Source organism: Mesoplodon densirostris, chromosome 7 (genome assembly GCF_025265405.1).
Source record: "Mesoplodon densirostris isolate mMesDen1 chromosome 7, mMesDen1 primary haplotype, whole genome shotgun sequence".
NCBI classification, from domain to species: domain Eukaryota; kingdom Metazoa; phylum Chordata; class Mammalia; order Artiodactyla; family Ziphiidae; genus Mesoplodon; species Mesoplodon densirostris.
In genome coordinates this window covers 50,205,352-50,219,760 of record NC_082667.1, presented here as the reverse complement: position 1 = coordinate 50,219,760, position 14,409 = coordinate 50,205,352, and the positions used below count along the sequence as shown (strand labels likewise).

At 39.8% G+C, this 14,409-nt stretch overlaps 1 protein-coding gene across 2 annotated transcripts in view; it reads right to left on the bottom strand.

Moving 5' to 3' along the window:
• CCDC90B (coiled-coil domain containing 90B) overlaps positions 1 to 14,209 on the bottom strand; it is a 54,077-nt gene extending 39,868 nt beyond the window's left edge. For both annotated transcript variants that reach the window (XM_060103721.1, XM_060103722.1), the window contains exon 1: positions 13,716 to 14,209. In XM_060103721.1, coding sequence (XP_059959704.1) covers positions 13,716 to 13,815 — 100 coding nt within the window. In that variant the 5' untranslated portion in view covers positions 13,816 to 14,209. The remainder of the gene's footprint in view (positions 1 to 13,715) is intronic.
• Between the last annotated feature and the right edge of the window lie 200 nt (positions 14,210 to 14,409).

Here is a 14,409-nt window from a genome sequence, read left to right as displayed (position 1 = left end):
TGGTATCACCTCACACCAGTTAGTATGGGCATCATCAGAAAATCTACAAGCAACAAATGCTGGAGAGGGTGCAGAGAAAAGGGAACCCTCTTGCACTGTTGGCAGGAATGTAAATTGATACAGGCACTATGGAGAACAGTATGGAGGTTCCTTAAAAAACTAAAAATAGAATTACCATATGACCCAGCAATCCCACTACTGGGCATATACTCAGAGAAAACCATAATTCAAAAAGACACATGCACCCCAATGTTCACTGCAGCACTATTTACAATCGCCAGGTCATGGAAGCAACCTAAATGCCCATCGACAGATGAATGGATAAAGAAGATGTGGTACATATATACAATGGAATATTACTTAGCCATAAAAAGGAACGAAATTGGGTCATTTGTAGAGACGTGGATGGATTTAGAGACTGTCATACAGATACAGAGTGAAGTAAGTAAGAAAGAGAAAAACAAATGTCATATATTAATGCATATATGTGGAACCTAGAAAAATGGTACAGATGAACCAGTCTGCAGGACAGAAACTGAGAAAGAGATGTAGAAAACAAACATGATACTATACATAGAAAATCCTAAAGATGCCACCAGGAAACTATTAGAGCTCATCAATGAATTTGGTAAAGTTGCAGGATACAATATTAATATACAGAAATCTGTAGTAATTCTACACAATACAATGAAAATCAGAAAGAGAAATTTAAGGAAACAATCCCATTTACCATCGCATCCAAAAGAATAAAATACCTAGGAATAAACCTAAGGAAGCAAGAAGACCTGTATGCTGAAAATTATAAGACACTGATGAAAGAAACTGAGGATGACACAACAGCCAAAACAATCTTGAGAAAAAACAGAGCTGGAGGAATCATGCTCCCTGACTTCAGACTGTACTACAGAGCTATAAGAATCAAAACAGTAATAGTACTGGCACAAAAACAAACACATCAATCAATGAAACAGGATACAAAGCCCAGAAATAAACCCATGCACTTACGATCAATTAATCTATGACAAAGAAGGCAAGAATATACAATGGAGAAGGGACAGTCTCTTCAATAAGTGGTGCTGGGAAAATTAGACAGCTACATGTAAAAGAATTAAATTAGAACATTCTCTAACACCATACACAAAAATAAACTCAAAATGGATTAAAGACCTAAATGTGAGACCAGATACTATAAAACTCCTAGAGGAAAACATAGAACACTCTTTGACATAAATCACAGCGATATCTTTTTGGATCTGTCTCCTAGAGTAATGGAAATAACAACAAAAATAAGCAAATGAGACCTAATTAAATGTAAAAGCTTTTGCACAGCAAAGGCAACCATAAACAAAAACAAAAAGACAAACTATGGAATGGGAGGAAATATCTGCAAAGGATGCAACTGACAAGGGATTAACTTCCAAAATATACAGTTTATACAGCTAAATATCAAAAAATAATACAATCAAAATTTGGGCAGAAGACCTAAATAAATTCTTGGCTTGACAGCTTTTTATCTTTTAGTAATTTATAGATGGTGCCTCAATGTTTTCTCAATTGCATTTTTTTCAAGAAGAAATCTGATGTCAGTCTTATCTTTGTTGCTCTGTATTTAGTATGCCTATTTCATTTTTTCCCCTGGATGTTATTATTTTTTGATCTTTGCTTTAAACAAATTTTATAGTGATGTGCCTTGGTTTAGTTTTCTTCATGTTCCTTGTACTTGAGTGTTTGTTGAGCTTCGTCATTTTAGTTTCCCTCAAATTTGAAAACTTTCACCCATCATTTCTTCAAAATTTTTTTGCTACCTTCTATTTTTGGGCCTCAAGTTACACATATATTAGGCCAACTAAAGATGTCTCCGAGCTCACTGGAACCTTTTTTCTACCTTCTCCTCCCACAGTCTTTTACACTTTGGATAGTTTTTATTGCTATATTTTCAAATTTTCCAATCTTCTCTTCTGCAAGACTAACTTTTTTTCTGAGCTCAGCAGAATTTTATTTACTTTTTAAAAATTTCTTCATAGGAAAGAAAAATTATTTTGTGACAACATCAAGACTACCAACTCAGGAACAAGCAGATGGAAGAGATGCATAGGACAAGTTATATTGCAAGACAAATTTGTTGGGAATTCTATCTAATGCAGTTTTCATATAAAACCTTCTAGTTTTGATATCTAGAAACTCAACTTGATAGATTTCTTACCTTTTCCATATCTTCTAAGCTTTTAAACATGTTTATGTCTGATAATTCTTACATCTGTCAGTTCTAGCTTGGTTTCAAATTATTGATTTTTTCTCTTCATTATGGGTTGTGTGTTCCTGAGTTTTTCATGCTTGGTGATTTTTGATTGGATGCTAAATAATAAGTTTGTTACCTTGTTTGGTGGTGGATATATTTATAAGTATTCTTGAGCTTCATTCTGGAATGCATTGAAATTACTCAGAAACAGTTTGATTTTTTTAGGTCTGGATTTTAATATACATTATTCAGGCCCAGAGTAGTGCTCAGTCTAGGGTTATTTATCCCCAACTAATGAGGTAAAACCCTTAAATATATCCTACCCAATGTCCCACGAATCATGAGTTTTTTCCCATCTGGCTGATGGAAACAGACATTGTTCCTGGTCCTGTAGGTGTGTGGGGTACTGTTCTCCTTAAATACATGTAACTGTACATATATGTGCATGTGCGTACATATATGGTATATATATGGTACATATATAGGGTGGTTCTTTCTCTAGTCTCAGGCAGTCTTCTCCTATGTACACCCTGTTCACTACTCCATTAAGTACTCTAAGTGGATCCTTTGCTAATCTCTGAAGTTCTCTCTCTGTGCACATTCTCCTCTATGGTATCTGTTCTGTGAACTCAAGTCCTTTTAGTCTCCCATACTGTCAGTTCCATCTCTTCAACTCTAAGAATGTGCCAGGTATAGTAACCAATCATCTTACTTGGCCTGGAACTGAGGGATGGATAGTCCAGGGCAAATCAGACTATATTTGTCACCCTATCACTAGGTTTTCTCTGAGTTCCCCCTCCCTGAACCACAGCCAGAAACTGAAGGTAACAAGCGAGGGTAATAATAGTTTCCTTAGAAGATAAATATGGTGCCTGAAAATCCGTCTTAGGAGGAAGCCAAAAACTAGGTAGCCTTCCTTATACAGATATTTCTTCAGCACTCTTCACAGTACCCAACTCTTAACAAGGATATTTATGTTTCATACCTTTAAAATTAATCAATAAAAATCACTTCATGAGTTGTAAAATAGTTGGATTTGCGATTTTAGCAATAGGTTGGGGATTTCTGTAAATTCATGGGGTCTCAAACAAGATTTATTCTAAATGAGTAACACTGGAAATGGAGAAGATGAGGGAAATGTAAACCTGCTGCATAAAAAAAAAAAAAAAAAAGTTCATGTAACGTATATCCTGGTTGGACTTCCTAAAGAGAAGCAGAGTAAAACAACCAGGCTAGTTTTTATACCATGTCCCAAAAGAAGAAATACAAGTCAGATTCTGCTAAAAACAAACAAACAAACAAACAAACAAATGAAACATTCAGGAAGATTAAAAAAAAAATCTGGTGTCTGGAGAATGGCAAGTTCTATAATACTGCTACAAAGGTAGGAGAGTAGATACAGGGAATAGGGAGAATGGACTAGAAAGACAGACTGGCCCAGACTGTGAAGATCATGGCTTGCAATGCAATGGTATTTAAAGTTTATCCTGTAGGCCAGTGGTTCTCAACCCTATCTGTATATCAGACTCAACTGTAAGGATTTCAAAGAATAAATATACCTAAACATAATTGTTAGAGTTATTTGTGTAGTAGTTCTGAGGTACAGTCCAAGCCTATAATGCTTTAAAATCTTAACAGGTAGCCCTGATGCACAGTCAGATTTCTAAGCCAAAGCAGCCACTATAGGTCAAAGTTCTATGAAAACAATAACGATAATAAATATATTCTTCAACATTTGTACTCTGTACCTTTTTTAGCTCTTCAAAGAATCAAAGTTGAGAAAAAATGTAAAACTGAAGCAAACTGTAGAGTCCACACATAGCTGCTGCTCTTCATCCCTCACCTCCCTCACTCTGACAGTGGTCTGCTTTCTTTCCTGAGTAGGAAAACTGCAGAGGCAGCTGGTAATACTTTGTGTAGGCATGTGAGTTATATGTAAATCACATGCAAAGAAACCAAGAATCATTTCTCAGATGGCCCAAGTGAAGAATATTTGTCTCAGGGGAGAGATCAAGATGGCAAAATAGAAGGGCGTGGAGCTTACCTCCTCCCACAAATACATCAAAAATCCATCTACATGTGGAACAATTCTCACAGAATACCCAGTGACCACTGGCAGATCTGATACAATCAAAGCTTCAAGAAAGATCACCATGTAACACAGTAGGACTAAAGAAAAAAAAAAAAAAAGAATTGGGACAGGACCTATGCCCCTGGGAGGAAGCTGTGAAAGAAAAAAGCTTCTCTCACTCTGGGAACCCCCTTCACTGGCTGGGAGATCAGCCGGAATAGATAGAGCGCTTCAGAGACTTAGGGAGTAGTGCAGCAACTGGCTTGCAGCATGCAGAATAGAGACCAGCATAGCCAGTCCTGGCCACCTCACTGCACTCCCCATCCTGAGATGCGCGTCTGCTAGTGCACCTGGGGACTGGGGGCTGAAACTCGAGCTTCAGCAGACAGACCCGGGGAGAGGACTGATGTTGTCTGAGAAGAGATAGCACAAAGCGGCTGGAGTGTGGTCCGGGCTGCAACTGGGAGTGTGTGCAGGACAGAGCCTGGGTCTGCCACAGAAGCCCCACTGTTAATGCATGTATGAAGGGAGAGGTGATATCCCACCATAGCAGCCTGATTCTCAGCATGCTCACAGCTGGTATGGCTCTGACTCTACTAGCTCTGGGAACGTGCAAGTGCCAGTGGGTTGCCCATACCCAGAGGTGGGGCTGAAACCTGAGCCATGTCTCCAAGGATGTGAGACTTTGGCAGATTTATGATGCTGGTGCCTTTGTAAGCTCGGTGCCTGTGGGTCATCCGAGCTGATTACTGGTGTTCCCATGGCTGGGGCAGGACTGGCATTAGCATGCACACAGAGGTGGAGCTGGGGTCTGGGCTAATTCTGTGGCTCCCACAGCAGTACTGGTGCCTGTGTGATTGCAACGGAAATGCACTAGGGACCTGCGCTGGTGGCTTTGTGAGCATAGCACCTGAGGGACATTTGGGCTGATTGCTGCATTCTGACAGCTGAGGTGGGGCCAAGTGCAGTGCCAACAACAGTGTACTCTGTGAGCACACACAGATGACAGGCAACATGACAGACTGCACTTCCTGGTGGACAGCTCCTCTGAAGCGGTCCTGAATATGCAGAGGCATATTTAGTGGCTCCTCTACCAGAAGAAGTGCTCCAGTCCTGCCTACCTTACACCTCAGCTCAGACATGGATCTAGGGGCTTCTACTCCAACAACTGGGGAGCAAACAAACCCTGCCCCTGACAGGGCTGTGACAACCAGACCAAAGGTGAGACCATGCTCAACATCCAGTGCAGGCTCTGGTTACCACAACACCAATCACACCCCCCTATCAAGGGGATAATGACAAGAACACACTGAGGGGATACATGGCAGGCATCCATACTAAAAAGTGTCCTCACACCAAAAATATTAGACTCACGGAGGCTATGTAGGGACACACCAACATAAAAACAGCCCTTCAAGACCACAGTAGATAACTGTTTCTCCTAGATTCAGTCGGAGAAATATAAGTAAAATTAAGCAGCAGAAGAACCACCCCAAATTAGAGGATCAAGAGAACTAGTTTGAAAGAAGAAACAATGAAACAGACCTGTACAGCCTACTAAACGCCGAGTTCAAAAAGGAGGTAATAAAAATTCAGAAGGAATTAAGAATAGCTATTGATAGAAATACAGATCACTTTAACAAGGAACTAGAAACTATAAAGGGGAGCCAATTAAACTAGAAAACTAATTTGCTCAGACGAAAACCAAACTAAAGGCAATAAACAGGAAACTAAATAATGCAGAAGAATAAAGAAGTGATCTGGAAGACAGAGTAATGGAAATCACCCAATCAGAACAGCAGACATAAAGACAAATGAAAAAAAAGATGAAAGCAACATAAAAGACCTATGGGATAATATAAAGTGTGCCAATCTATGCGCAATAGGGATCCCAGAAGGAGAATAGAAAAGGGCATTGAAAATGTATTTGAAAAAATTATGGTTGAAAACTTCCCAAGCCTAAAGAAGGAAACAGATATCCAGGTACAGGAAGCAAGAGGGTCCCAAACAAGATAAACCCAAACAGACCTACACCAAGATATTTTATAGTTAAAATGGCAAAAGTTAAAAAGAGGATTCTAAAGGCAGCAAGAGAAAAATAGTTAGTTACAAGGGAACCCCCCTAAGGTTATCAGCTGATTTCTCTACAGAAACGTTACAGGCCTGGAGTGGCAAGATATATTCAAAGTAAGGGAAAACCCTGCAACCTAGGATACTCTACCCAGCAATATTACCATTTAGAATAGAAGGAGAGATAAAAAATTTCTCAGACAAGCAAAAACTAAAAGAATACAGTAATACTAGACTTATCCTAAAAGAAATATTGAAAAGTGTTCTCTAAATAGAGAAGCAAGAATCAATCGGAAAGAGAAAATCACAGTAGGAAAGTAAATCACTTAAATAAACCACTACAGAGATTAAGAAAAAAATTTTATGAAAGTGATTATAACTACAATGCACAGAAAAGGATAAACATGAAGATGTAAAATAGGACATCAAAATCACAAAATGTGGGCAAAGGGAGTATGAAAATGTTGATCTTTTAGACTGCGTTTGAGCTTATATAACTACCAGTCTAAAGCGAGTAGACATAGTAATGGGTTAACATATTTGGAAACTGGGTAACCACAAATCAAAAACATACAATAGGGCTTCCCTGGTGGTGCAGCGGTTGGGAGTCCGCCTGCCGGTGCAGGGGACATGGGTTCATGCCCTGGTCCGGGAGGATCCCACATGCCGCGGAGCGGCTGGGCCCGTGAGCCATGGCCGCTGAGCCTGCGCATCCGGAGTCTGTGCTCTGCAACGGCAGAGGCCACAGCAGTGAGAGGCCCGCGTACCACAAAAAAAAAAAAAAACAAACAAACAATAAATTCACAGACACCAAAAAGAAAGGTACTCAAGCATAATACAAAAGAAAACCATCAAGCCACAAAAAAAAATACAAAAAGCAAAAGAAACAAAGAATACAAAATCAACTGGAAAACAAGGTTTAAAATGGCAATAAATACATATTTATTTCTTCAATAATTACCTTAAATGTCAATGAACTAAATGCTCCAACCACGAGTGGCAGACTGGGTAATAAAACAAGAACCTACATTATGCTGCCTACAAGAAACCCACTTTAGGGCAAAGACACACATAGACTGAAAGTGAGCGGAAAAAGACACTTCATACAAATGGAAATGAAAAGACAGCAGGGTAGCAATACTCATATCAGACAATATAGACTGTAAAACAAAGTTCATAAAGGAAAATAAAGAAGGACACTGTATAATGATAAAAGGATCAATACAAGAAAAGGATATTACACTCGTTAACATATACACACCCAATATAGGAGCACCTAAATACATAAAACAAATACTAACAGTCATAAAGGGAGAAACTGATGGAAATACAATGATAGTGGGAGACTTAAACACTGCACTGACATCAATGGACAGATCATCCAGACAGAAGATCAGTGAGGCAACAGAGATCCTAAAGGACACAATAGAACAATTAGACTTAACTGATATCTTTAGGACATTACATCAAAAAAACCCCAGAATACACATTCTTTTCAAGCACACAAGGAATATACTCTAGGACAGACCATATACTAGGACACAAAACAAACCTCCAAAAATTTAAGAGGATAGAAATTATTTCAAGCAGCTTTTTTGACTACAATGGCAAGAAATTAGAAATCAACCACAGAAAAAGAAACATTACATGGTGGGTAAACAACGTGCTACTAAAAAACCAATGGGTCAATGACAAAATCAAAGAGGAAATTTAAAAATATCTTGAGACAAATGACCATGAAAACACAACCATAAAAAATCTATAGATACAGCAAAAGCAGTTCTAACAGGGAAGTTAATAGCGATACAGGCCTTCCTCAAAAAAACAAGAAAAATCTCAAATAATCTAACTTACCAGCTAAAAGAATTAGAAAAAGAACAAAACTTGAAGTCAGCAGAGGAAACAAATAATAAAGATTAGAGACAACATAAGGAGTTCCCTGGTGGTGCAGTGGTTAGGACTTGGCACTTTCACTGCCTTGGCCTGGGTTCAATCCCTGGTCAGGGAACTAAGATCCCACAAGTCACAGCATGGCCAAAATAAATAACTAAACAAAATAAAGAATTAATTTAAAAAAAAAAGGGATTCCCTGTTGATCCAGTGGTTAGGACTCTGTGCTTTCACTGCCGAGGGCCTGGGTTCGATCCCCGGTTGGGGAACTAAGATCCCACAAGCCATGCGGCATGGCGCAAGAAAAAAAAAAAGAGGGAGAAAGAGAGAAAAAACAAACAGATTAAAAGAAAGTAGGGAAAAAGTCAATAAAACCAAGAGCTGGGGAATTCCCTGATGGTCCAATGGTTAGGGCTCCGCGCTTCCACTGCAGAGGGCAAGGGTTCAATCCCTGGTCGGGGAACTAAGATCTTGCAAGCTGTGTGGTGTGGCCAAAACAAAACAAAAAGAATAATCTTAAAAACAAACAAACGAAAAACCAAGAGCTGGTTTTTTGAAAGGATAAACAATATCTACAAATCTGGCCAGGCTCACCAAGAAGAAAAGGGAGAGGACCCAGATAAACAAAATAAGAAATAAAAGAGGAGAAATAACAACTGAAACGCAGAAATACAAACAACTGTAAGAGAATACTATGAATAATTATAGGCCAATAAATTCGTCAACCTAGAAGAAATGGACAAGTTTCTAGAAACATACAGCCCACCAAAACTGAATCAAGAAGAGAGAATACGAACAAACCAATTGCTAGAAGTGAATTAGAATGTATAATTTAAAAACTCCCTGCAAACAAAAGTCCTGGACTGGGATGGCTTCACTGGAGAATTCTACCAAACATACAAAGAAGAACTTATACTGATCCTTCTCAAACTCTTCCAAAAGATCGAAGAGAAGGGAACACTTCCAAAGTCATCCTCTGAAGCCACCATCACCCTGATACCAAAACAACACAAAGACACTACCAAAAAAGAAAATTATAGGCCAAATATCTTTGATGAATATAGATGAAAAAATTCTCAACAAAATAAGAGCAAACTGAATCCAACAACACGTAAAAAGGATCATACACCACGATCAAGTTGGATTCATCCCAGGATCATAAAGATGGTTCAACATATGCATATTAATCAATGTGATAAACCACACCAACAAAAGAAAATACAAAAAAAACCACATGATTGTGTCAACAGATGCAGAAAATGCACTTGATAAAATTCAACATCCATTCATGATAAAAACTCTTGCCACAGTGGGTATAAACGGAACATATCTCAACATAATAAAAGCTATTTATGACAATCCCACAACCGACATAACTCAATGGTGAAAAGCTAAAAGCCTTCCCGCTAAAATCTGGAATAAGGCAAGGATGCCCACTCTCACCACTTCTATTCAACATAGTATTAGAAGTTCCAGCCACAGCAATCAGACAAGAAAAAGAAAAGGTATCCAAATTAGAAGAGATAAAGTTGTCATTATATGCAAATGACATGACACTATATACATAAAACCCTAAAGACTCCACACAATAACTACCAGAACTGATAAATGAATTCAGCAAGGTAGCAGGATATAAGATTAACGTACAGAAATTGGTTGCACTTCTTTACACTAACAATGAAATATCAGAAAGGGAAAGTAAGACAACAATCCCTTTTAAAACTGCATCAAAACAAAACAAAACAAAAACTTAGGAATAAACCTGACCAAGGACGTGAAACACTTATATGCTGAGAACTATAAAACACTGATAAAGGAAACTGAAGGTGATTCAAAGAAATGGAAAGATATCCCATGCTCTTGGATTGGAAGAATTAATATTGTTAAAATGGCCATACTACCCAAAGCAATGTACAGATTTAATGCGATCCCTATTAAATTACCCATGACATTTTTCAAAGAACTAGAACAAATAATCCTAAAATTTATATGGAACCACACACACACAAAAAAACACATCCACAACTGCCAAAGTAATCCTGAGGAAAAAGAACAAAGCTGGAGGCATAACCCTCCAAGACTTCAGACAATACTATAAAGCTTACAGTAATCCTAACAGCATGGTATTGCACAAAAAGAGACATATGGATCAATGGAACAGAACAGAGAGCCCAGAAATAAACCCACACACCTATGATGAATTAATCTTTGACAACTGAGGCAAGAATACACAATGGAGAAAAGACAGTCTCTTTTGCAAGTGGTGCTGGGAAAGCTGGACAGCTGCAGGTAAATCAATGAAGTTAGGACACTCCCAGAACTTCCCTGGTGGTCCAGTGGTTAAGACTCTGTGCTTCCACTGCAGGGGGCATGGGTTCCATCCCTGGTTGGGGAACTAAGGACCCCGCACGTCGTGTGGCACAACCAAAAAAAAAAAAAAAAAAAACCCCACTCCCTCACACCACACACAAAAATAAACTCAAAATGGCTTAAAGACTTAAATGTAAGACGTGACACCATAAAACTCCTAGAAGAGAACATAGACAAAACATTCTCTGCCATAAATCATATCAATGTTTTCTTTGGTCAGTCTCCCAAGGCAATAGGAGTAAAAGCAAAAATAAACAAGTGGGACCTAATTAAACTTAAAAGCTTCTGCACAGCAAAGGAAACCATAAACAAAACGAAGACCACCCTTAGAATGGGAGAAAATATTTGCAAACGAAGTGACCGACAAGGGATTAATCTCCAAAATATACAAACAGCTCATGCAGCTCAATATCAAAAAAACAAACAATCCAATCAAAAAATGGGCAGAAGATTTAAATAGACATTTCTCCAAAGAAGACATACAGATGGACAAAAGCATATGAAAAGATGCTCAACATCACTAATTATTAGAGAAATGCAAATCAAAACTATAATGAGGTATCACCTCACACCAGTCAGGATGGCCATCATCAAAAAATTTACACACAATAAATGCTGGAGAGGGTGTGGAGAGAAGGGAACCTTCCTACACTGTTGGTGGGAATATCAATTGGTACAGCCACTGTGGAGAACAGTATGAAGGTTCCTTAAAAAAATAAAAACAGAGCTACCACATGATCCATCAATCCTACTTCTGAGCATATATCCAGAGGAAGCCATAATTCGAAAAGATACATGCACCCCAATGTTCACTGCGGCACTATTTACAATAGCCAGGACATGGAAGCAACATAAATGTCCTCTGATGGATGAATGGATAAAGAAGATGTGGTACACCGGAATATTACTCAGCCATAAAAAAGAACAAAATAATGCTGTTTGCAGCAACATGGATGGACCTAAAGACTATCATACTAAATGAAGTCAGAGAGAGAATGACAAATATCATATGATATCACTTACATGTGGCATCTAATATAATACAAATGAACTTATTTACAAAACAGAAACAGGCTCACAGACACAGAAAACAAACTTATGGTTACCAAAGGGGAAAGGGTGGGAGGAGGGATAAATTAGGGGTTTGGGTTTAGCAAACTAAACCCAAACCAGATACAAACTACTACAAACCAGATACAAACTACTATATATATCAATAAAATAGATTAAAAAAACAAGGTCCTACTATATAGCACAGGGAACTATATTTAATATCTTGTAATAAAGTATAATGGATATACTCAATACCTTGTAAGAACCTATAATGGAAGATAATGTAAAAAAAGAATATATATATGTATAACTGAATCACTCTCCTATACATTTGGAACTAACACAACATTGTAAATCAACTATATTTCAATAAAATTTTTTTAAAAAGACAAAAAGTATAATGGAAAAGAATTTGAAAAAGAATATATATATGTGTATGTATATATATATATAACTGAGTCACTCTGCTGAAACTAACACAACATTGTAAATCAACTATACTTAAATAAAGAATTTTTAAAATTTACTGCTAACTTCAGAGCTGCAACACTTCAGTGACGTGGGTGATCATTAATATATATTTTTACATGCTGGTCTGTAGATGTATACTTTGCTAGATGCATCAGAATTATCAGGATTAATATATTAAATAATAAACTAACACAGAGATCTATGGGCTCCACCTCTCCAGACTGACTCAGTAGTTCTGCGGGAGGGCCAAAAAATCTGTGTTTTTGAAAGCACCCCCAGTGTTTTTGATGTTCTAATTTTGGGAAGTAGTAATGAACTAGGAATCCAGCAACTATTGGTCACAAAACTTAGACAAACCTTCCTGTGTCTTCCTTTATCTTTAAATAGGGAATGGGACTAGATGATAGTTAACTAAGACCCTTCCCTTGGTCAGACGTCAAGGTTTTCAAATTCCTTGATTACTGACATTATGAGGCAAGCTTAAACTACTTGTACCCAGTAAACATTCAATAAATATTTGTTTAGTGAAGAGGGTCACAAATCATATTAGCTCTAAAAGTTTACAAAGGATTGAGGCTGCGGTGATTTTCCAGGGTTCAAAAAAATCCTACGTCCATTTTGTAAAGCCCATCATAATGTGCGTGTATACTAAACACCTAAATATGTACAAATACCTTGCAAGGACTCTGGGAACTAAACATTGGTCTTATAGATGGGGGATCTACAACTGCAGTCTTGCTGGGTGAGTAAAACGAAACAATGAGCAAAACAGCACAAAGTAGTGGTACTGGGCGGCTCAGTTCACCTGGCACTAAAGATTTAAGGTGAATAGACAATGGTTATTACGAAGTGCCTACTCTGCGGACAACCTTAAAGAGTTTTAAAATTAGGGGAAAAAAGATTCTGGAAACGTCTCTCAAAGTCAGACGTCCAGGACACACTGCTAACAGCTGCGCCTCCCAGTCAACCATTGTAGTTACGGCATTCCCGTTTTCTTTTCCTTCTTTTTTTTTTTTGAAAGGCTACTAGGTGATTACAGAGTACTGAAAATCAGCGAAAATAAAGCGGACCTGACCTGAAATGTACGCTGTAGTTTACCAGAGACCTGGGTTCGAGGACTGCACCTAAGCAACACAGTCTAAGTCTGAACAGGCCGCGAAAGATATACAGCCTCTCCGAACACAGATTACTTTACGGTTGCTCCCGAGACACCTACGAGAGGGCGGGGATTATCAGCCCCATTTGATGATAAGAAGAAGAATGGTTCAGAAAGACGCCAGAAAGACGCCTGGCGGGGCTCTAGTGGCGGAGCCAGGCGGAAAGCCAGGCCTTCAGAGGCAAGCCCTCCGAAGAGGAAGGCGGTCCTCTTCTCCGTCCTCGACCCTCCCGCCTCAATCCCTCGGGGCGAGGCCCGGGAGCAGGGTCGCCAGGACCCTGAGTGGGCTGGAAGGCGTGGCACCTTCGCCTCACGCTCGCCCAAGCAAGCACGAGCCACGGACACCGTCCTTCTACAGAGCACGCAGGCATCGGTGATGCGGTGACTTTTCTCACCTCTCCTCAGGGCCGGCGAAAAACGCCCGCGGGGAGTTGAAACCCGGCGGCCTCCGCTGCTTTCAGAACGCAGTAGTCGCCCAAACCAGCGACCCCACATATCTTCGGCTTTCCAGCTGGCGGGGGAGGGAGAAAGGCTGGATGAATCGCGCTCAGTCTTTTGCGTAAGGTAGTTCTGGTACCGCGAGGGTGCTGGGAAATGTAGTTTTCGGCCTGTCACACAAGCGTCTCTCGGCGCAGGCTCGCACCGCTGTCCTGCAAAGCTGGGCCTCTTCACAGACGGACCCACAATTCCCTAGCATGGTTCAGAGCTGCTCCGCTTTTCCCACCGCCCCTCCCCAACCCGTGCACGCCATTACCGCCCTAAGAAAGCGGAATCTTGTTTGAGAACCTTCCGCCTCCCGTTTCCAGGCAATGCGATGTACAGCTCAACAGCCAACTCCCACCGGAGAGCCAGTGCCCATTGCCAGTTTGGCTCAGTGGGAGACGGAGTCACGTCTAGCCCCACGGCAACCTGGGAAGTGCAGTCCTCGGCCGCTGAGCATCCTGGGGGATCGCGCAGAGACCTTCTGGGAAGTGTAGTCCCGCGGGCCCCTCATTCTTGCTGCTTCATATCCTGCTGCTTCGCCCTCTCGTGTACAGGAGGACGAAATGTATTTGGTTTAGTCGCTTTCGTCAAGGAAGCTGAATTCCT